The sequence below is a fragment of the Chiroxiphia lanceolata genome, chromosome 2, assembly GCF_009829145.1.
Source record: "Chiroxiphia lanceolata isolate bChiLan1 chromosome 2, bChiLan1.pri, whole genome shotgun sequence".
In the NCBI taxonomy this organism is placed as follows: Eukaryota; Metazoa; Chordata; class Aves; order Passeriformes; family Pipridae; genus Chiroxiphia; species Chiroxiphia lanceolata.
In genome coordinates, this window is record NC_045638.1 from 115,099,047 (window position 1) to 115,123,796 (window position 24,750).

Here is a 24,750-nt window from a genome sequence, read left to right on the forward strand (position 1 = left end):
CCTACACATGCTATGGTTTATTAATATAAGTCAGTGCAGAGTCCCCCCAGTGAGGATGAGCAGTCCCAGGCTCTGGGCCTGAATTACTGGGCTTAAATACAGTTTTAGTCTCTGAAACGAGACAGGGGGGTCACTTCTCAGGCCCAGTTTTAGTCAGACTTTCCTCTCTGCTCCCCTTTGAGCTCTTTTAACACTTCAGTGCTCTTTGAACCAGCTCAGGGTGATTTAAAGCAGAGCTGTTAAGGAGTGTACACAGAGTCTTAATTTGTTACCTTAAACTCAACTAACCTGAGTTAAAGAGATGCCAGGTCTGTATTTCTGCATCCCAGCTCATCCATAACTCCCAAATTTTGTATTCCTCACTATTCCTGATTGCTTGGAAATCCTTTTGCCAAAACCTGTGGAATTCACTGTGCCGCGAGTTCTCGAGGGACGGTTCACCTGTGGTGAGAGGGGCTTTCCCGAGGGAAAACAGGAGCTTTAGGGTGGCAAACAGGAGCTTTAGGGTGGAAACTTCATCTCTTGGGCTGGGCTGGGATTATTTGTCTGCAGTTTTGTAGAAACTACCCCAACCTTCCCAATCCAGGAGGAGCTGGGCAGCTTCATGAGGCACTTTGGTGGCTGAGGTGCTGTTGCTGCTATTGGTGATGAAGCCTCTTGGCTTTGATTTGCTTCTGAATTTAGAGAAATAAGTCATGAAATCGCAGGATCTTTCAGGTTGGAAAAGACTTCAGGGATCATCGAGTCCACCCTGTGCCCCATCCCCACCTTGTCCCCCAGCCCAGAGCACTGAGTGCCACATCCAGGCCTTCCTTGGACACCTCCAGGGATGGGGACTCCCCCACCTCCCTGGGCAGCCCATTCCAATGTTTAACAACCCTTTCCATGAAGAAATTGTCCCTAATATGCAATCCAGACCTCCCTTTTATTCTGTGTTTCACCAGAATTCACCAGAATTTGTGAATTTGTGGCTTTGTAGGATGACTGATGCAGTACATCATTTTAACATCATATTTTCAGATAATTTCCAGCCTGTCTTTTAAATTTACATTGTTTTTGTATTTCTACAATTTCATGTAATTCTATATGAAAATACATACATTTTGTAATGTCATATTTTAATCTGGCCCAGTCTGGCCTATTTGCTGCATTTTTAGCATCCAAGTGTTTTCAGTTTTGTCCAGTTCTATTTCTTAATTTTTCTGGACATCTGCATGAACTGAGCATCTTTTCACTTCCCAGAAAATCACTTCAGGATTGACTCAACCATTAAATCAGTTCAAAAGCCCTTTTGGACTTCTATTTTACACTAGTTTGAAAGCAGAAGTTTTGAATTTCAGATTCCTTTCCAAACCAGGCTTAAGAGTCAGGATAAGCCAGTGATGTGGCTTAACGAGTCTCCTCCAAAAATAACGAGTCTCCTCCAAAAATGCTTTGGTTAGATTATAAATACATCTTTTTTTTTTTTTTTTTTTTTGGTGAGTAAAGAAAACATTTCCCTTTTTAGAAGGAAAAGAATAGCAAGTTGAAGCCGTGGAGGGCAGGAGAGCTGTGTTGATGGGTTATCAAATGAATCATCAAATTTGGGAGGGTACAAAGCTACTTGAACCTTTTTGTGACTTCATTTAACAAGTGTCTTGACTCAGAAAGTGGTTCCTGTGGTGGAGTAGAAAGTGGTTCATGTGAAGGTCTTTGCCTGGTGCACTGAAAGGTTTATAAAGGTTTTTCTCTTCCAAATTGTTCCACAGAAAGGTTTTACTCTTCCAAATTCTTCCCCAAGGCCACTGGATTAGTTCACATAGATTTTTAATCCTTCCATAAAAAGTTTTTTCTCTTCCAAATTCTTTTACAGAAAGGTTTTTCTCTTCCAAATTTTTCCATATCAAGGGTTTTCTCTTCCAGATTCTTCCACAGAAAAGTTTTTCGCTTGCAAATTCTTCCCCAGGGCCAGTGGATTAGTTCACAGGGATTTTTAATCCGTGGTTCACACTTTGCCTGTGAGATCCTGTCCTGATCCTCCTGTTCTGTGCAGCAGTGGTTGGACACAGTTCTCCAGCCAACAAATGCTGTGGAAGGTGATATTTCTGCCCTGGTTTCCTCCGTCCCCCAAGGTGTGAATTCCAGGAAAGGTGGGATTTAATGCTACACAAAAAGTGGGATGTGCTGGGTTCACTCAGCAAAACTCAACTCATGGGGACAGTTATGGGCAAAATGAGAATTTGAGAAGCTACCCTTCTTCTTTTCTGGTCCTAATGGGTGAGAAGATGCTGGTGAGGAGGTGGTGGGTGTCTGCCTCCTCCTCCTTCCCTGGCAGTGTTTGCTCAGAAAAGGTTTGTGCAGACAGTTCCTTTGAGACAGAGGAAGGATTTTGTTCCCTTTGTGGCCTTTGTTTCCCAGCAGGTCTGACTGGAGGGTCTGGTAGTTCCTCTTTGGAATGTGAATGGCAGAGCTTCTTGTTTGCCACCACCTCCCCAGTGTGGGATTTGGGCGGTGTTTGGCACTGGGGAAGGTGCTGAAAAGCTTGACTTTAAATTAGGGCTCGAAATCAGACCTGGGAATTGAGAAAAACAGAGGTTTAGTCACGACTTCGTTCTCCTCAGTCTTTTAATGCCAGTTTTAGATAGTCTGTGCCTCAAAGCTTAGAGGAAAGGGATCTTTCCAAATGGTGTTTTGTACCTTCTGGCTTCCCAATTATCAGAGAATGTCATGGAATGGTTTAGGTTGGAAGGGGCCTTAAAACCCATCTGGCCCCACCCCTGCCATGGGCAGGGACACCTTCCACTATCCCAGCTTGCTCCAGCCTGGCCTTGGATGCTTCTAGGGATGGGGCAGCCACAGCTTCTCTGGGCAACTTGTGCCAGTGTTTTACCTAAAAAACTTACTTAATCTAAATTGACCCTCTTTTAATTTAGTTGAACCTCATGAGTTGTGGTTTAAACATGGAGCTACTTGTATTTTGAAGACTAAAACCAATCTTCAGCAGTTTTCCACATTTCCCACTCAAAGACAGGGTGATTTTGCTCAGACTTCTTCCCTTGGTGCCTCAGAAAGCTGGGAAGTGTATTTTTTCTTGGCATATTCAGAGGCTGTGGAGCTAAAAATCGCTGTGCCCACAAGAAGAGAGACCCTAAAACTTCAAGCTGCCTAAAACACACATCGAAATAATCCCTGGGCAGTTCAGTAAGAACATCAACACAGACATTTTTGAACAAGTAATTCAGCAAAAGGCCTGAAAAATAACCTGGAATGTGTCCAAGAGGCAGCAAGTCTTTAGTGTAGCAATTTAAAATCTGTAATTTTGAAAGAAGGGCTGAGGGAGGAAGAGTTAAGTTCTGTCTCCTTCAGGTTAGTTTAAATTCCTAGAAAAGCAACAATAAATAAAAAAGTGTTAAGACAAACCACTTAACACCAGTTTAGTGTAATTTTTTAGCTTCTCTTTTTGCTTTTTGAGGTTAAAATTAAAACTGAGACATTTCGGTTCGGATGCTGAGGCAAATGTTTGCATTAAGCACTAAAAACACTTGTAAATTATGTTTCTCTGCTGTCTAACATCCTGCTAAAAATATTTATATAGTAATAAGTGATATTATGGACATTAAAAAGAGTTGGGCATTGGGATAACACTCCAGGAGCTTTCCCAAATGGCTTCGCTGGGGTAGGATCGTTCCTGGACTGTCGTTCCTTTGGCCTTTCCATTCTGTAGGATATTTCAGATATTTCCCCCAGTGGAACAAGCAAATCTTGGGGATTTATTTTATTTTTTAAATCCCCTTTAGGGACTAAATGTAGAAAGAAATACCAAACTCGAGGAACAAGTCATTCTGGAGAGAATTAAGATGCTGCCGGTGAAGGAACAGTTCTAACTTAAATTAATGAGAAGAGCTTTGACATTTAATGAATTTGGACAATTAAGGTGATATTTAACTGCTGTAAATGATTTTTTTCAGCTTTCCACTTTGTTTTCTTGTCGTACTTTAAGTATCGGGGGAAAAAAGGGGGATGACAGCTTGGAAAGAAGTAGTGAATGACAGAATGAAATTCCAGATTTTCTGGAAGTGGAATCATCTCGTGGTAGGAAGGAAGATCCCATATCCAGGAAAGAGAAGCAGCATGATTAGCAATGCAGCTTTACAGGGGATTTCCACATGTTTCTAGGGAATTTTCCAGTTGATGCTGCAGGACCAGGGAAACCTGTTCAGCTCTCATTGAACCCTGGTGTAAAGGCAGTGCAGACAAACAGTCCTGGAATCATTTTGATCCTTTTGGAAAGCACCAGGACCCGCTGGAGAAGTCCCTGTGCTGCTGTTGTGTGGGTTGTTTGCCTTTCCATTTGTGCTGCAGCAGCTCTTTAGTCCCAGTGTTGTTGCCTGAAGCCCTCTGAGCAAAATAATTGTGTTTTGTCCACAGCTTGTCATGGAAATGGGACCACGTCACATCCTGTGGGATCCCTGCCTGGAGCCCATACTGAGCAGGGCTCATTCCCATTAAATCATGGCATTTTAGTCAATCCAGCTCTAGTGAATAAAAGATGACTTGAAATAATCATAACTATCTCAGAGTTTAATCCTGAGACTCAATTGTATTCAGGAGCTGGAGTCCTCTCACCACTCGGGTTTTCTGCTCCCTTCTCCCTGTCAAAATGCTGAGAAGAGATTGGCAAAAAAGCATAAAGTATGTTCCAAGTTACTCTTCTTGTGAGGGAAAAACATCCATGGGATCCATAAAGTTGTCTGCTGAAATTTGGGTCTGTGTTTGAGTGAGTCAGGCTCCCTGAGCTTGCTGAAGTCAGGTCAGATCTGACTGATTTCAGAGAAGCAACTGAGACCATCAGGGAAGTAAAAACCAAAAAAAGTGAAAGTAAACCAAAGCAAAGCTCTGTTTTACATAAGCAATGTAAATTATATATATATATATATAATATAAATAAGAATTGATATATAATGAAACTGTTACTTTTCCTTGCTGCTCATGGAGAGCCTTAATTTGCAAGTGTTGAATAGTACAACTGGTGTCTGCACTTCCATAGCATCAGTTTAATCAGGAACAAGCTCATTCCTCCCAGAGAAATCAAGTCAAGAGAGAGATATTAAACCCTTGTGGGGTGTTTGCCTGCCAGAAGAGGACTTGGAAAACAAAGTAATCCCCTTTAGAAAAAAAAATCATGGCAGAAAGCTGCTGGGAGAAAGGGAAGGGATCAAAGTGATGCAAGAGATTGAAAACACCAAAATGAAAAGGAGCACTGAATTTGTCTGGGTGATAATCCCAAAACTCAGGGTTGCATCAGCCAGTCCCTGTCAGGATTTCTACAATCAATAATAGGTTTGGGGGGACCTGGTTGTCATCAGCACCTCGGAATTATTACAGATAAAAGCCTTAGGGCTGCTTTGAAAGGCATTAATATGTCTTTTGAAAAGCTGTCTATTTTCTCTGACTGATCTTTTCATCTGGGACATCTTTCTTTTCTATCAGGAATTGTTTTTGTTAGGGTTACAGCAAATATTTTTTTTTTGTTTCCTGCCCCAATATCTGTCCAGCTGGCTTTATTAGAAAACCCTAAGCTGTAGACTGGAGGGAAGGTCTGGCAATAGGGAACAGCAAGTGGGAGCTGCAGCTCTGGGAAACTGGAACTGGAGTGAAACTGGGCTGGTTTTCCATGGTCTGAGTTTAGCAGAATTTCATTGGAAGTGTGGATTCCTTGGGTGATTGATGGACACGATTCCATGTCCCATCCCTCCATCTGCTGAGCAGGTTTGCAAACAGTTGGAATGTCCAGAAATGTGGCATATTTATGGATTTTCAGCACAGTGATACTGTGGGTGGGGAGGGACTTTAAAACTCATCCTGTTCCATCCCCTGCCATGGGCAGGGACACCTTCCACTAGCCCAGGTTGCTCCAACCTGGCCTTGGACACTTCCAGGGATGGGGCAGCCACAGCTTCTCTGGGAAATCCAGTCCAGGGCCTCACCACCCTCCCGGGGAAGAATTCCTTCCCAATATCCCATCTCTCCCTGCCCTGTGCCAGTGGGAAGCCATTCCCTGTATCCTGTCCCTCCATCCCTTGTCCCAAGTCCCTTTCCCGCTCTTTGGGAGCCCCTTCAGCTGCTCAAAGGTCTGTGTGGAGACTCCAGGGGAACATTCTGCACAGCCTGATGTTCCTACCTCTCCACAAATTCAATTTTGTGTTTAAATCCCCTTATCTCAAGTCTGTTAAACGTGATCATTGTGCACCTTCATGGAAGCAAGGAGCAAAAATAGCTTTATTTATCCCTCTTCTGCCTTTTTTTTTTTTTTTGTATCCTTAATTTTGGCACAACTTGTCCTCAACTGCCCGTGAGCTTTTTTTGGTGTTTGTGGATGTTTGTTCAGCATCTTGAAACAGTGGAGTCGAATGCAGAAGGGATGGAAACATGAAAATAGCAGCAGGTGGAGGTATCTAATAAAGCTCTGAGTCTCAGCACAAATTGCTCTGCCAGAGTTAAAGGAAATGTTATTTTTCCTTTTATCAGTTTTTTTTAACAGCTGCCTAATGCAATTTGTGCATCTTTTTGAAAAAATGGCCAAAAGAAAAGGAATCGCAAGAAATTGTAGTGACAGGCATAGATTTAACTGTGAAAAAAAAATTGCTGACTGTGTGACCAATATGTTCAGATATTTTATGTTCCATGAGGAGATGGAACTTGAAAATGACCCTTAACTGAGGGAGAAAGAGCAGTGGAAATCGGGGAAGGTAACTTGGGAAGATGTGGAGACTTGGAATGGGAAGTAAGAGCTCCCAGCAATTGGACCTGTTGGGGTAAAACCCATCTTTAACACCAAAGTTGGGGCCCCGGAGCAGTTCAGAGCAGCTAGAGCTGGACTCTTTGGGGAAAGACTTTTCCCAAATATCCAAACCTAAACCTCCCCTGGCACAACTTGAGGTTGTCCTTTCCCAGTTTTCCGGCCACTCTGCCCCGAGCCTGGAGCATTCCATGGAGTTGTGGTGACCCAACAGTCAGGAATCCTGCTCAATGTCCGTAAACCCACTGCTGAATTCCAGGAGTTCCACGATGTACATCATATTTTCCCACTGAAGGCACCCAATTCCAAGGAGTAAATGGAATTGGGAGCCTGTGCCAGCAGTTCCCCCTCCCTGTGTGCTTACAGGTTAAATTTCACTGCTTTCTGACCTTGAACACAAAAAGGTTGTTATTGGTTTTCTGAGGCCCCATGGAGTGAAAGGCAGAGACTGAAGGGCACAATTAACATTAATAATTAAAGATGAAGTGCATTTGTCAGCCTCTTGTCTACTGGAGTTCTCTGAGGAATGGGCTGATCCCGTGAGCAACAGCCTGGGATGATCCAAGCTGGGAATTTGAGCTGGGGCTCATCAAAGATAAGGAGATTTCATCTCTTCTGAGAACCCCTCGTAAAATAAAAATTGGGATTCTTTTAGCTGGGACAAATCGAGCCCTTTGCCTTGCAATATTCCTGCCTCTGATCCTGCCCTTGTTTTTACTGGAGCTGTGGATTGATGGCTTTCTCAGATGTCACATTTTCATTTGTCTGACACGAGAGCGAAAATGGTATTTTAATTATTTCTGATTTTTACCTTTTTTTTTTTTCTTTTAACAGAGCATCCAGAAGCTGGCCAGTCAGTACTTAAAGAAGGACTGGCTTGGGATAAAAGCTGATGAACGAAGTGATTATAGGTAATTTACCTGTTGGATATCTCAATTTGTGGCATTATTTTACTTAACGATGAACCACTTGTCTGGAGTTAAAGTGATTTTTTTTTTCCCCTTTGTAGCAGGGCATTGCTTTGTTTTCCATTGAAATCCTGAGATCAGGCTGAAATAAATGTTTATATGACTTGAATGTTTAGGAAGATGGGAGAAACAAAACAGTACGAAAGGACAACAAAGTTGTAATTGTGCATCTGTTCAGGTGTCAGTGCTTGTGCCTGAATATAGATTTTAGCAAATAACTTTAAGGTTAGGGGAATAAATGTGGATTTCTTCAGAGGAAAAGGCAGGAACAGGTTTAAATTTAGGAAGTTTGTTTGTGAAAATCACATTTAACAGGAGGGGGGAGGCGAAGCAAGAGATGGTTGTTTACAAAACTTCCTCTCGGTGGAAACCAGCCGTGACTCAGGTGCTGAAAGCCTTGGAGTGGCACCTCCTAAAGATGTGGGAGAGGTTTGCAGGTGCTTTATTTTAATGTCTTCTTTGTATTCTGACAAGTTTTAAGTTCAACCAGGGAGAAATCGTTGAGAGATTTGTGTTTGGGCCTTTCAGCAGCCTCACGCCGCTCGTGCATCTGAGAAGAAATAAACTGAATTATGAGTTTAAAGAGTATATGAAACACTCCCATAACACCCACCCACCTTTCCAGGTCCACCCACAGCGCCCAGAGATCTTCTCCAAACCCCTCCCTCCCTATCTGGGAGCTCTGGAGGCTCCAGGAATCCTTCCTTCTGCCAACTCCAGAGGAGATCCCATCACCTTCTTCCACCTCCTCCTCCTGAGCTTTTGAGGTGGATTATTGGGGCCCTGATGGCCAGGTGTCCAAAATCACAAATTCCATGATCTTACCAACATCACCAACATCTGGGTTCTGGAGGGTCTGTCCCATGGAAGCAACAGGTTCAACCAGAAATGTTTGGCAAGAAGTGGAATCATGAAAGTGGAACAGGAGGGAAATGTTTTATTTTTGGGGCAACGTCAGTTAAATTTCTTGTGAAAAGTGAAGATATTTGCTAGAGCAGCATAAAGGATTGTGCTTATATCTTTTAGTTTTTAAAGCAAAATGCTGCTGTTGTGTAAACCAACCCAAGACTTGGTGACCCTTGTGGGTCCTTCCAGCTCGGGAGATCCCGTGAATCCATATTTTCCTCCCTGAGCTCCCTTTCTTCCTTCCCACAACCTGTCTGTGTTCCATTATTCCAGGAGCATGTATTCCGTGTGGAAATCCCTTTTGGAAGGCACCATGCAGGTGGCCCAGTCCCGGCTCAATATCTGTGAGAACTATAAAAACTTAATTTCAGAGCCAGCCAGGAGCGTCCGGTGCTTCAAGGAACAGCAGCTGAAAAAGGTATTTGTGCTCAAGAAATCCTTGAAATGGTGTCATTTTTATTTGAGAAAAATGGTTATGAGAAATCTTTTAGTATTTTTAATCCTAAAAATAATGTATGTGCTTCTCAGTCTCTTGTAAAAATAAATATTCAGCTTGTTGGAGAGGGATCAAAATGAGTTAATTTTAAGTATCCCAAGTTAAAACTACTTGAAAACGAGGGTTTTAAAAATGCAAGACAGTTGGTCAAATATATCTCTGCAAATCTCACCTTGTGCTGTGGAACTTATATTAAATTGGGTTTGCAGTGGCAATTCCGAGTGGGTTTTGCCAGGATAAATTCTGATTTTAAGCAAAGATGTGTCTCAAACCTGAAGGAATGACTTGAGCAATCTGAAAGGTGTGGAGATTGCACAGCCACCTCCTGTCAGGGGATCCCAAGGAAATATTCCAAAAGCTGCTCCAATTAAACTGTTCATCCCTGCAGAAAAAACAGTGTTCAAATAAGATGAATATTCATTTAATTGCTTGTTGCATTTCAAAGCCATTTCTGAGGGTGGGGAGGCCCTGGTTGCCCAGAGAACTGTGGCTACCCCATCCCTGGAAGGGTTTTTTTGAGGAAAAATTAACTTTATTAACTTTATTAACGTTGTTTCCTTGTCCTGTGGAATTTTATTTTCCTGTGAAGTTTTCCAGACAATGCTGGAGCAATTTCATAGCGTCTTAACTGGGTAAATAATCTTATTTTATTCTTCTGCAGGTGCTGTTAGTTCAGTATTTCTGAGTCAGCAGTAAAAGCGGGACCTTAAAATTTATATAAATCATAGAAGTTCCTTTTTTCCTGCACTTCTAAATCAGCAGAACAAGTTATTACAATTGTCTGGTTCAAAGTATTCCACAATTTCCCTACAGCATGGAATAACTATCCACTTGGTGGCATTAATTTCCCTCCACAACCAGTTTATTTTTTTATACAATTCAGCCTTTGCTTTGAATCTCCAAACAGATAAATAATGGACAGGTTAATAATTAATTAAATAATTCATAATTATTAATTAATAATTATTAATTAATGATAATTAATGATAAATAGTTAAATAATTAATAATTACCCTGATCTCCATCCAGACAAAAGCTTTTCCAAATTAATATTCCGAGTCAGTAAAACACTTGTGAGGTTACACTAAAATGACATCCAGTCTCCTGACAGTTTTTTTATTCCCCAGGGATGCAAAAGCAAGATTGTTTTACTCTTCTTAAACGATTTTAACAACTGGGGTTATTTGATATTTTAATTTTTGATGCCACCAGGAGACTTCAGGGATCCAGATCCCCACTGATGTGGCAAAACCCCTTCTCACAAGCTTTTAGGTCTCTGTCAGCTGAACAATATATACAGATTTTTCTACCCTTCATTTCTCAGTTGTGCACACAAAGGATTAATGAATTAATAATTACATGGGTTAATAATTTTATGCATTAACAATTCCGTGCATTAATAATTAGTGTAATGAAGAGGATTAGCTGTTTGGGGGGGTGTTCACTAAGAGGACAACCTGACTTGTTGGAAAGCTCTCAACATTGTTATTTTTAAAAAAAGAGCTCTTCAAATAATATATATAATAATATAAAAATAATGTAATAATACTCTAAAATTAATTACACTATAAAATTAATAATCCTTGCCACTGTGTTTTATGTGGCAGCTTTTCTCTCATGTTTTAAATTTTATAGAAGGAAAGATTAATCAGGTTTTTTTTATCACCTCCAGCAGGTTGCCTTTGGATTTTTCCCAGTTGTATCCCAATTATTTCAAGTAATTACCTCATCCAAAGCTTTCAGAGCTTGAATTTGTGGGTTATCATTGATTTTGAACACTTGAAACAACAGCAGAAAGAAAGGAAGAAAGTGGGTTTATGTTCTGATCAGCTTGAAAAGAGGGGAATAATTGACTTGGAAACTGTTTTAATCCTGAAAAGTAGTAAAATAAGGACGATGGTGTTATTTGGACGGCAAAAAAATGGAATTTCTCTCTCCTGGCTGCTTTTTTTCAGTGCGTGGAGCAGCTGACAAGGATCCAAACCGAACTCCAGGAGACAGTGAAAGATTTAGCTAAAGGCAAAAAGAAATATTTTGAAACTGAACAGATGGCTCAGGCCGTGCGGGACAAAGCTGATATTGAGGCCAAGTATGTTTTTCTAATAACATATGTAGAAATAATTGCAGGTTTAAAAAGCCCAGTTCCATTAGTTTTTACACTTGAAATTTGCTTTTCAGTGAGCTTCCTGCCAGGTTTTTTTCCAGAGTAAATACAGGCCAAAATAGGGTTTGTTTTCTTTTCATGAATTTATCTGTAATTATATGTCATTTATTATATTCAGTATAAATCGTTTGCATATAATAATTTTATAGAGATATAAAAATATAATATATATTCTTTTGTATATTTATATATATTTTTATATATTTATATATGTTCTTTTGTATATTTATATATGTTCTTTTATAGATTTTATATATATTCTTTTATAGATTTTATATATATTCTTTTATAGATTTTATATATATTCTTTTATAGATTTTTATATATTCTTTCATAGATTTTTTATATATTCTTTTATAGATTCTTATATATTCTTTCATAGATTTTTTTATATTCTTTTATAGATTTCTCTATATTATTATAATATTATATATAATCATCTATATGTCCTACAATATACTATATATATTATAATATAGATTATATGTAATATAATATTGTAATAATGTACTAGGTATAATTATTGATATTTATGATAGAATATATAATAGATTATATAAAATATAACCTATTATACATTTATACTATATTATATGATATGTATATTATCTATAATAATATTTTATTTATATAAAATATATAAAAGAATATATAAAATATATTAAAAGAGTATATATATAAGCATATATATAAGAAATATATATATATGCATATATATACATACACACACATTTTTGTAGCCATTTAAGCACACCCTGATATGAAATTAGAACTTTGGGTTGGTTTCTTTAGGAAGGGAGTTAAACTAACTCCTCTAATTCCACATTTTTAAAGGACGCTGTGCCAGTGCCTTTTTAAAAATCCTCCGGATTTCATTTTCTGTCCACACATCTCAAATTTGGGATCAGCCCATTTGGAAGGGGAGAGAACAGGACATGAGTTTTATTTTCAAGCTCAATTTTTGAGGTTTTTCTGTTCCTTGACATCCTTAAGAGGTTGATTTCCTTATTTCCAGGAAAGCAACTCCCACATGTTTTCAGTTTGGAGTTTGGCCTCACCCTTGTTATAATTTTTTAAAAAATTTGTGGTTTTAGAAGTTATTCAGAATTGCTCTCAGGGAATGAAATTTGGAGATTTTTTTCCTCTGTTTCTGAGGGTTGGTTGATGAAAAGAACTTCAGTAAAATTTCCTGTAATACCTGAAGAAAGTAAAGGAACACAAACCAACCAACCAAAAACCCAAGCTTGGGAATTTTGGAATGGATTCATTCTGAAGTGTTATTCGGATTAACAGACCTATTTACTTGATTTTGTTTTCTTATTTGCTTTTTAAACCACCCTCCTTGAAACAGCAGAGAAGCTCCTTCTCTATGCTTCGTGGATTCAGATCTAAAAATCAGACCAATTTTGCTTTCAAAAATCCATGTTTGGACATGGACACTCTTCCAGCTTCCTGGAATATAATTGCTGTTGATTTTGCATTAATATTCCTTTCATAGTTCGAATTGAAGCACTTTATGTCTAGAGAACTGCCTCCAAATCCATCAGCCCCCCCCAGCGACTCCAGTTGCAGCCACCACCCAATTTCCCTTTTGGGATGAATTGAAATTTGGTTCCCAAATCAGGGGAACCTGTGCAAGATATTCCAGAGGGTGCAGTGAATAGCTCAGCATATTTTCTTAGGTTTTCCTTCATCCTTAAGCTTTGTTCAGACCCACACAAATAAAAATTCAGGTGTAAACAGTTATTTCAATTAAAATTTTGCAGCACAGGCTGTGCAGCGACCTGTTTTTCCTGTGCTTGGGAGAAATGGTCCAAGACAATAATTCCTTCTTTTAATTCCTCTTCCAGGTCCAAACTTAGTCTCTTCCAGTCAAGAATAAGCTTGCAGAAGGCAAGTGTGAAGGTGAGTAGAAGAAAAACTTGTGTTTTGCTGCTGATTTTATGAGGCAAATGCGCCAAATTATCTTGAATTATGGGTATTTTGGAAGGGAAATTGGTGGAATAAGAGATGAGCTAAGAGCACATTTTGGGCAGAGCACAAAAATATGATTGGATTTGCAATTAAATTTTTTTTCTAATTAGAGTTAAAACTGTTCTTTGAGGATCATGCTTGCAGTTGCAGGAGGGAAAAATACATCAGAAATCCCTTTATATATCTATATTATACATATAATATAATAATGTGATGTGATATAAATGGTATAAAGAAAACTGTGCAGCTGTTAATCCCTTTATATATCTATATTATACATATAATATATAATGTGATATGATATAAATGGTGTAAAGAAAACTGTGCAGCTCTTAATCTCTCAAGTTTTTATTATATTACTACAAATACATGCACTTAATTAATTTATATTGACATGTTTTGTCATTTAACTTCTCACCTCTACCTGTCTTCTCATTTCCCTTTCCTGGTGCAGTTAAAAGCCCGTCGATCCGAGTGTAATTCCAAGGCCATCCATGCCAGGAACGATTATCTCCTCACTTTAGCAGCTGCCAATGCACACCAAGATCGTTACTATCAAACAGACTTAGTGAACATTATGAAGGTAAGGAAGGGAATTCGGGGATGGGAGCTGGGAATGGGAAAATCTGGGAAGCAGAGGACAAAATCCCGGCTCGGTTTGCAGCAGCCACGTTGATTTTTCCAAGGAGAAGGAAGATAGAGACTGAAATAATGTCCAGTATTGGTACCACTTAAGCCCCCAAAACAAAGCTGTCAACTTGATTTTTTAATCCATTTGTTTTCTGAAAAACTCACTTGGATAAAGGAATTAAAAAAACCCAAACCCTCACGTGGATAAAACTCACTTGGATAAAGGAATTTGGTAAAGTAAGACCTGTGTTTTCCTCTTGGGCTGGGGATTATTTTATCCCCTAATCCTATGTTTGTGTCTCCTCAGAACACTTTAGGGTGGGATTAATGAACTAAAATTATTAAATATCCTGGTTTCCCGCTTGATTTTAGGGAAGAGCAGATGAACATTCCTGTGGCGTTTGGCCAAGTCAAGCCAAGAGCAGCCACTTGAAGTCATAGGAAATGACACACTTAGAAAGTTCAAATCTGATTGCTCACTGTGTGGGTTTTTTTTTAAATCTCATCCCAGAATTGTTTAAATGCACATTATTCCCGTCGCTCAGAATGAAGAGGATCACAGAGAAATGGTAAAATCAGCTCGCTCCCACTTTGTGGAGTTGCATTTCACACACTGACATTTTACAACTTTAATAATTTGCCCTTTAGAAACTCCTTCCAAGTGGTGCAATCAGAGCTGGCAGCTGAAAAGTCTGTTGTTTGCATTTGAAATTACAACAAATCACTGCATTATCGGCCTCCCTTTGCATCCTCTGGGGGGGAAAATATCAATATATTGATGTGAAAATATCCCATCTGACCCCTGCCCTCTGGCACTTGGTGACATTTGGTCAGAGGTGGCAGTTTGGGTGATTTGTCTCAAAGGTTTTTGTTGCTTTTGGAAGGTCAGAGCTTGGTTCTGGCATCCTATGGCAGCTGGATTAACACAGACAGGTAGTGTTTGACATCCCTTGGCTGGACAAATGTGGCTTATAAGCACTAAAATCCAATAAAAGTTGGTTCAAGCATTAGAAGAAAGGAGGGCTGGGGATGTTTTGCAGTGACAGTGTTGGTTTAGGGTGGCATGAGGTATTTGCAGAAGTGTTGTTGGGCTGAGGACACCCTGGGTTGCTCCCAAGAGGAAGCTGCTGCCGGGTTTGTTCCTTGGATCCAGCTCTGGAATGCTGCTCCTGGGACAAATAAATCACAGACCCACGTCGTGGCCTCGTTTCATTTTCTGTAACAGGCACAAATGGCCATTTTCACTGGCAGGATTCCTGGTGACACACAGCTCCTGCTGATTTTCAGCAGTTTAGGATATGCTGCTTTATTTTTTGTGCAGAAAAGAAAGAGCGATTTGCTCTGCCGTGTTTGTAAGCACAAAAGCTATCCCAAATCAAACAGGGATGCCTGGGAAGAAAACACAAAATACTTCCAGCATTTTTAACAGAACTGAGAATTGTTTCTGTCCTATTTTACCTATAATTACAATTATCCTGTTGGTAATTACTGTTTTACCAGTTCTATCTTAATTTTTCCAGTTACACCACTGTGAGTTCCTCTCACGAACCACCTTAAGGAATGACTTTCTAAAGCAGCTCAGAATGAGGAAACGATGTGGGGGGGGGAAAAAAAACCAAAACCAACAAACAAACCAGGTGTCCTGGACGCTTGAAATAGTTCTGAGACTATGTAAAGAGAGAAAAAAAGAAGGAACCAAAACTGAGGTTTCAAACTGTGCCCTTTTGTAGGTGACAGGAGGGACAGCTCGTGGTAGGTGGGTGGACACGAGTCAGGAGCTCAGGACTCTGCCAAGGTCTTTGACACAGTGTAAAAATGTTTTAATGAAGTATTTTATGTTGTTTCTCTGATAACTTTTCAAAATCTGAATGCTCGTGTTTCAAAGTTGAAATCTCTTAAAGAAAAATCTGCCTTGGGGTGTGAAAAGGACTTTGTGGAGCTGAGTAATTCGTGGAGCTCCGTGCCAAACATACAGTCAGCTCTGGAGCTAAAAAACTCCTTCACTATCCTGAATGATGTTGTAGGGGATAATTGCATAATTACAAAATTTAAAACAAAAAAAGACAAAAAAAGCCCCAAACAAACAAAAAAGAAACCCCAGCAAACTATTGGCAAACTTCTGTGATCTTAATTTTATGGAATCCCAGAATGGTTCGGATTGGGAGGGGCCTTAAAGATCATCCAGTTCCAAAACCCTGCCATGGGTAGGGGCACCTTCCACTAGCCCAGGTCGCTCCAGCCTGGCCTTGAACACTTCCAGGGATGGGATAACCTGTGCCAGAGTTGGGGAACTGTTCATTTTTCCTGCCTGCTGACAAATTCTCCGTAAAGCAGTAGCAGCAGGTGTTTCTAAATAGTAATTCTGCTTTTTTTAAGCCCGTTCTTTCATCTCCTGCCTCGTGTGGTCCTTGAGGGCTGCATTGGAAGAACAGTGTCAAGAGCTGGTGTGCTTTGTCTTTGTGGTTTTATGAGGGGTTTTTTATATTGTCTCAGTCACCTTTACTGCTTTTTTCTGTACTTTCCAGCTTGCTCGACACGAGGAAGTGCAATTGTATAATTTGGCTCTTGTTTTTGATCCGAGAGTGATGACAGGGCAGGTTGAAATAGAAACTGGGTGTTACATCATTTCCCTGCAGCAGCTCTTTGCTCCCACGTGGGTGGGACAAGTTCCACCATGGCTCTCTTAGTTCCACAGGTCGGGGTGTAAAATTCCAGGGGAATTGTGGCCTTTCCACATCCTTGCCTGCTTTTAAGGATTCTGATGGAGGCTTGGACACTCCCAGGGATGGGGCAGCCGTGCCCACCCTCACAGGCTGGAGGAGGCTGAGCCAGGCTCAGGGGTTTGTGGGATGTGGTGGCAAAAGGAAGGTGGAGAAGTTGAAACTTCCTGGTTAAATAGAACAAATCCTTCCTGATAAAATATAAGAAATCCTGGTTAAATATAAGAAACCCTGGTTAAATATAAGAAATCCTGGTTAGATATAAGAAATCCTGGTTAGATATAAGAAATCCTGGTTAGATGTAAGAAATCCTGGTTAGATGTAAGAAATCCTGGTTAGATGTAAGAAATCCTGGTTAGATGTAAGAAATCCTTATTGATAAAATATAAGAAATCCTGGTTAGATATAAGAAATCCTGGTTAGATATAAGAAATCCTTACTGATAAAATATAAGAAATCCTGGTTAAATTTAAGAAATCCTGGTTAGATGTAAGAAGTCCTTCCTGATAAAATATAAGAAACCCTGGTTAGATATAAGAAATCCTGGTTAAATATAAGAAATCCTTCCTGATAAAATATAAGAACTCCTAGTTAAATATAAGAAACCTTGGTTAGATATAAGAAATCCTTCCTGATAAAATAAGAAATCCTGTTTGTATATAAGAAATCCTTCCTGATACAATATAAGAAATCCTGGTTAGATATAAGAAATCCTTCCTGATAAAATATAAGAAATCTTTCCTGATAAAATATAAGAAATCCTGGTTAGATATAAGAAATCCTGGTTGGATATAAGGACAAGGCTTTGCCATGAAGGTGGTCAAACACAGGCAGTGTCTCAGGGAGGATTGATGATCCTCATGGGTCCCTTCCAGCTCAGCATATTCCGGGATTCTCTGATATCTTGGAGATGGTCAGAGCTTAACTGGACACAGCTTTGAGCAATCTGAACTGTTTGTCCCAGCTCTGAGCAGAGGTTGGACCAGTATCTCCCTTTCAACCTAAATTATTCTGTCATTCCTTAAAATAACATTTTCTGTTAGAAAGATTCTCCTTGGAATTCCCTTATTTCTGGTTTCTGGGGGTTTTTTCCTGCCATTAACTGGAGTAACTGCAGTGACCCAGCAGTGCCAGAACCTTCATGTTTTGATGAGCCCTGTTTTTCCTTTGTTAAGGAGTTTTTCTGAAGCTCAGTTGATATCTGTGTTTTCAGCACAGTCATTAAGCACTTTTCCTGAACATTTGTCATGAGGGTTTAAAACAAATGTAAATTCAGGCTCCCAGCATGAATTGCACAAATAAGATTCAGCTAAAACTGGCAGTAATAATACAAATGACTCAACATTTTGGGTGGCTTTCAGTTAATAATTTGTTTTACTCCCTGAAATTAATAGGATATGGGGGAGGCTCTTTCCGCTGGTGGCTCCATTTGAAGTGAGAAGTAAGTTGATGAGGTGAAAGCCTCAGGAATGTTATCCCAGGAATGCTGTATCCTGTATAAATAAAAGGGCACCATTTCCATGAGTGAACATTTCTGTAGCCTCCAGAACGAGCAGAACCAATATTATCACTGTTATAAATTGATTTATGTCCACATTTTTGTTTTAGGCTTTCTGGGATGATTTAGAAGCACCCAGGGAATTCCTTTTGACGGAAGTGGAAATTTAAATGGAAATTTTGTCCCTAAATGAAAAAAATGGCACCAAGACAAAACAATTTGGAAGCCACTGGAGCTTCCATAAATCTCTTTTATTAATCCAGTGCTGACTGTTCTTTTAAGATCCTGTAATTCTCCCTTGAAAACGTGGAGGGGACTGGTGTAAGTGAAAGAACTGTTGTTTCACTTCCTGTTCTTGTCAGCTGTGAGCCACAAGCATTTTGTAATTCCAGCTAAGCCACCCATGGATGGCATCATCTCCAGCATCTCATGGGCACAGGAGCTTTCCTTTGCAGGCAGTTAATGAGTGTGAGTGGCTTCCTCGTGTTATTCCTGGGAATGATGGAGGTGGGAAGGGAGACACTTGCCCAGCTCATGATCCGAGTGTTCCAGAATGGAGGAACAGTGAAGGGAGGCCTTGCCCAACTCATGATCCCAGTGTTCCTCAGGATGCTCACTGAAGGCTTCCCAACAGCTGATCCCACATTGTTTTCCCTTCCAGGGAATTCCCTGCACATCAAACCTTGGGGAAATGAATTCCTTTACTAAGGCCCTGCTTGGATTGGGATTGCGCAGCCCCGGAAATGAGGGAATTGTTAACACACAGTTGGGGGCTCTCGTTCAGGCTTTTCCTTAAATGCTCATTTGTCCCATTCCCAGTTGATCCCCGAGCTCTGCTTCGGAGAGTTTGAGCTCCTTCAGAGTCCATGGAATACGTGCTAATTCCAATTGGGAGCGTTTGCTTTCTGGCTGGCTGGGAGTAAATATTTGTAGGGAATTGACAAGTGGCTTCCCCTGGAAATAAAACAACTTCTGGGGGCAGAACCACAGGCAGGGAAGGTTTATTGGCCTTAATAAGTAGGATTGCCACCAATATCCATGGTGTATATATGTCAGAACATCATGGATTGGTTTGGGTGGGAAGGACCTTAAGGATGATCCAGTCCCACCCCCTGCCATGGACAGGGACACCTTCCACTATCCCAGGTTGCTGCAAATCCAACCTGGCCTTGGACACTTCTGATCTATAACTCAGGGCAACTTAAATTATCTTAAATTATCTTAAAACAATGATCATTTTTTCCTGGTGAAATAAGGTATTTCTTGCTAATACTGCTGACTTTGCAGAGAGTATTCCTTTGGTGTTTTCAGAGAAATAACTTCAGAAAAGGATTGGTTCTAAAGAAAACATGATGTGATTTTACAGGTGCTCGAGAAAGGTATTTCCTGGATAAGAGGTTGCACAGAAAAAGTCCTGGATGGATTTATGTGAGGAAGTTAATGGGAGGCTGGTGTTGGTGGTGCAGGGAGTGGGAATGACTTGGGAAGGAATAAATAATCACAGAATCATATAATGTGTTGGGTTGGAAAGGACCTTAAAGATCATCCACTTCCATGGGCAGGGACACCTTCCACTAGTCCAGGTTGCTCCAACCTGGCCTTGGACACTCCCAGGGATCCAGGGGCAGCCACAGCTTCTCTGGGCAACCTGTGCCAGGGCCTCCCCACTCTCACAGGGAGGAATTCCTTCCCAATATGCCATCTCTCCCTACCCTCTGGCAGTGGGAAGCCATTCCCTGTGTCCTGTCCCTCCATCCCTTGTCCCCAGTCCCTCTCCAGCTCTCTTGGAGCCCCTTTAGGCCCTGCAAGGGGCTCTCAGGTGTCCCTGGAGCCTTCTCTTCTCCAGGTGAACCCCCCCAGCTCTCCCAGCCTGGCTCCAGAGCAGAGGGAATCCAGCCCTGGAGCATCTCCGGGGCCTCCTCTGGACTCTCTCCAGCAGCTCCATGTCCATGTGCTGTTGTTCCCAGGGCTGGAGGCAGCTCTGCAGGGGGATCTCACCAGGGTAGAGCAGAGGAGACTGATCAGGGCTTTAAGCTGAATGCAAGGCAGCAGAACAAGGAAAATGACTGGAAAGCCAAAAAAACTCATTCCAAATCCCTGTTAGGAAGAGGGCACCGGGAAGCAGTGTAAGGGTTAAGATGGGGGAGGAGGTGCTTAGCAGGAATCCAGGAGAAATCAAATTGAGGAAGGGAGCAGCAAACTTTAAAACTTCTTTTTCTTTTGAAACATTTGATGTAGAAACCGTTGAGGGTTCAGGACTTTGGGAGATTTTTGTCAGCCGTCATAAAACTGCTCATTCTGAACAGGAAATGAAACTTTGCCATCTCGTTTCAAAGCTGTAACACAATGAGAACAGTTCCCAAACTATTCCTTCTGCCAGAAAGGAGCCTTGGAGCTGCTCTGGAGCTTGGGAGGAGAAAGAACCAAGCTCAGGAAGCACCTGGTCTGGTTTTGTTTGGGAGGCAGGTAGGGGGGTGAAAATCTGCAACTGGAAACATGTGACATTATGACACATATTTTATGATCTATTTTAGGTACAAATCGCTGAATTCTGTGTCTCAGTGTTCACAGTGAGCACAGGCCCTTCTTTACTTGGGTCTAAAAGCCCAATTTCAGGTTTAAAAGGGCCTTCAACGAATTAACTCTGCTGAAAGTCTTAATTTAATAGCAAAGACTAAGCATTAAAGGCAGCCTTGTAGCCAAGAAATCCCAGATTCTTGGGACACCTCTTCCTGTGTGATTTCAACATCTGACCATTAATGTTGTGAAATTAAGTGGGTTTTGAAAGGTTTGAACATTAATCCCACAGGGTTGAATGAATGGGAAAAGAAGCTTAACTTTAACCCTCACTGTCTCCTATCAAATAATGAAATGATTTATAAAATCCTCTCAGCTGCTGGAGGAAATGGCACCACCTCGTCAATCCTTGGTGAGGAAAACTGCTTGGAATGGGGATTCTGTGCCAGGCTTTGGGATGGGGTTAGGGGGAATCTGTTTAAAAGGGAAAAAACCCTTTCACAGTATTTTTAATTCCAGACTTCAGACTCAGATTATCTCTGTCTTCACCCACTGGTGCTTAGAAGAAGTGGGGGCATAAGTTGAGAATGTTATTCCCCTGGAAATAAATGAGAATGGACCACTTGGCACGTGGAATTCCCAGGTGGAATTTGGGAAGCCTGGATTAATCTTCCCTGCTGCTCTACCTTCGGCATCACCCTGTGATGCTTTTCCCTTTATTCTTGGGGATAACTTCCTACATTGTTTGGTGATTCTATAATTATCGAAGTCACTCTGAGCTGGTTTCCTTTTAAGAACATGTTGCTTCTGTGTGTGGATTACAGAAATCCCTAAAAATAGTTCAATTGGACTCGGTCCTTATATTTTAGTCTGATTATATTTAGTCTGAGAATCTTTTTTGTAGGGCCTCTTAAAACCTTCTTCATTCAGAACCTCTTGGCACCTTCGTGGCCTCCTCTGGATCTGCTGTGACAGGTCCACGTCCTTCCTGTGCTCAGGATTCTAAACTTGGATGGATCCCACTGGGTTTCAGATGTTCCCAGGCAGAACTAGTGATACTTCCAGAATAAGTTGGATCTGGCTCTCCCTAAACCAGACTTAGCAATACAGGCAGCTTTGGCTGTGTGAGATTATCCTGGGATATGGATCATTTTATGGCTTTGGCTTCTCCCTGCTTTGCTTTGGGTGCGAACTGTGGCTGTTCTCCCTCTGACTTCCAATCTGGAGCTAAAACTTAGATGGTCCTTTCTCCTGGGAGGCTGAGTGAGTCCAGCACGAACTTTTTGCTCCAGAGAAGGCGGTTAGTTTTTGTCCTCATCTTTCCTTAGCAGCTTTCCCTCCTGCCACATTTGGCTTGGTAGAAAAACCAGGATTTTTCCTGCAAAAGGCAGGATGGGCAGCAGCTCCACGTCAGTTTGGAGGGAGCCCTCAGCCTTCAAATCCTCCATGGGAGCAGACACTGTGCAGTTGTTCCTCCGGGATTGCAGGGAATGAGAAACTCTCTGGAGCTGTTGCTCCAGGCGGGTTGTTCAGGGACACTGCTGGGGCTTTGATCTTGGCTTTGTTGGGAATTTAGATCCAGACAAATCCAGCCCTGATTTCCTTTTATGCTGCTGGAGAAGGAAGGATTTGAGTGGAGACAAAGTGTGCGGAGATGGAAGAGCTGCAAAGGGAAAATAAGAAGCTTTTCTTCTGTATGGGGAGAAATGGATGCCCTGGAGAAATTCCTCCCAGGAATCAGCAGTTTTAAAGGAAAATCACTGTGGAATGTAACTGCTAACTGAAAAGGATGGGTTTTCCTGCCCTTCCTTCCTGTCCTCACGTCCTTGGGAAGCGCTGTGACCATGTCCCAGACCTGGATCCTGCTGAGCTGGCAAATCCAGCTGATCCCAGTTGTTGGCTTCATGACTTCGGAGTTTCAGACCAGGTTTAAAATACTGTCACATAAAAGGAGATTTGTTGCTCTTCTTGGCTAAAATACAGAGAGAGGCTTCTGTTCTTCACCTCTCCAGCCCCAGAAGGATGAAAAGTGATGCCTAAATAGTCAGAATTCCTGATAATTTATCTATAATTCTCCATACCCCAGCCTTCCCTTTTTCTATTCATTTTATCTTCTCTGCATATAAAAATTAAAGCACTTGGTGGAGCCTCGTTGACCAAAACCATTCGACTGAAAATTCCCAGACTTGTGGGATCTCCCGGTTTATTTAGTGGATTTTAGGCACGAGTTTTAAACACAAACACTCCAAAAGCTTCACTCAGTGTGTTTGTTCTGGAATTCCTACTGTTGGGTTGTGAAGTGAGGAAAAGTTGGGAGTGTGATACAGAAAATAAGGGATGGAGATTAATGGGTTGCAGGTGGTTTGCAGGGCAGGACAGATCAGGGATGGATAAAACAGGGTTTCTAGTGCAAATAAAAACAGGGCGGTGTAAGAATTTAATTTTAATTTTTAATATAAATATGTTAATGTGTATCAATTATTTTAATATATATACAAAATAGGGGGTGTAATTAAACAGAGAGAGGGTGGAATCTCTGATACAGATCTCCCTTTTCATTTGGGAGTTTTGCTTTGATTCCTACACAGGAAAATATATCCCATTGCTGGGATTCAATCCCATTGACTCCACAGAAAATTATCACTCCACAAACACAATGATTTTTGTTCACTTCATTTCTTTCCCCTTATCTCTTGGGTTTCAGGCTGCAGGATCAGCCCTAATTTTGTTGTGTTCCCTCCACCCATTAAGGAAATTCCTGGCCTTCCACATCACTCCATGGTTTCCTGAAAAGCAGTGGCAGCTTCCCGAGCATTTGTCCAGGGTTTTGATGCTCAGCACGGGCAAAATGAGCCACATGAAGTGTTGGGTTGCATCATCTGATTAAAAAAATTGATGTTTTTAAATGCAAACTTAATTTCAAAGATCCACAGAATGGGTTGGGTTGGAAGGGACCTTAAAGATCATCTCATTCCAGCCCCAGTCTGGTGGTTGTTTTATCACAAACGTGGGATTCCAATTTAAAAACATGTAAAAATAGAGCTGCCTGTGTTTGAAAAGACCCAGTTATTCCTGGGCAGTGATGATTCAGATGAGGCTGATATTAATTAGTCAGTGAAACCCACATGGCCTCACAAGTGTGGCTTTAATTGTTTTTGTTTTTTTTTACCTTAGTGCTGGGTTTGGTGCTTGGTGGCCACAGAGAGGATGAGTTTGAACAGCTGAGTTTAAACTGGAAAATTATTAATTAGAAATTATTATTATTCAACACTGCTTTTAGTAGTTCTTGTGCAAGACAAGCATGAATAGAATACCAGGATTATTTCAGGAATAAATGGGAGATAAGGGAAAACTCACCTTGGTGGCTTCGTCCAACTCTGCTCTGCTTTGTTTACAGGGCAAATATTTGCCATTTTGTCTTGCTAGTTGCTTTTAAAATAAAAAATACACAGTTTAACCTGTCTTCTCCAAGACATTGAAATTGTAATTTTGAAATGGAGTGTGGCTGAGACCTGTCAGTGTTTTAGTGAAGAGACTTGGAATTAAGAATATAAAACATTCAACGTGGGGTCTCTTCTGCATCTTAGTTGAGTAACAACATCCCAAAGGCAACCAAATGTCCTAAAAATAGCTCAAATAATTTCATTTTCATCCTTGCTTCTGAGGGAATTTTTATAAAGTGTAGAGTGATTAAAGCCAACACATCCAACTTGCCAAAAAGTTCAATATCATCCCTTGAAATAAGAAGAAAATCCTCCTGAAAATGATGGTCTGAACTGGGACTGAAATTTTCTTCCTCTGTAAAGTTCTAAGTGAAACTTCGATGTTGAAATCAGAATGTTCTTGTCCCATCCCCTGCATATGTAATTTTATAGACTTAATGTGTAGGATTTCTTACAAAAATACACTTTAATTTTGTTGTGTATAAAAACACACTTGTATTTTTTGGTTATTTTTTGTATAAAAATACACTTTAATTTGGTTTTATTTGTTAACAGCTTCTTCTCAGCTCCAATTCCAGCCTTATCTTCTCAAGCTCAGACTTAGGGGGGGAAGGAATTTCACTCCTTTAATGTGACAATTCCACTGTAAAGAAATG

At 40.7% G+C, this 24,750-nt stretch overlaps 1 protein-coding gene across 2 annotated transcripts in view; it reads left to right on the forward strand.

The window, feature by feature from the left end:
- FCHSD2 (FCH and double SH3 domains 2) overlaps positions 1 to 24,750 on the forward strand; it is a 112,507-nt gene that overhangs the window by 51,306 nt on the left and 36,451 nt on the right. For both annotated transcript variants that reach the window (XM_032679074.1, XM_032679075.1), the window contains exons 4-8: positions 7,613 to 7,689; positions 8,926 to 9,070; positions 11,104 to 11,237; positions 13,163 to 13,217; positions 13,741 to 13,869. In XM_032679074.1, the coding sequence (XP_032534965.1) occupies positions 7,613 to 7,689; positions 8,926 to 9,070; positions 11,104 to 11,237; positions 13,163 to 13,217; positions 13,741 to 13,869 (540 nt within the window). The remainder of the gene's footprint in view (positions 1 to 7,612; positions 7,690 to 8,925; positions 9,071 to 11,103; positions 11,238 to 13,162; positions 13,218 to 13,740; positions 13,870 to 24,750) is intronic.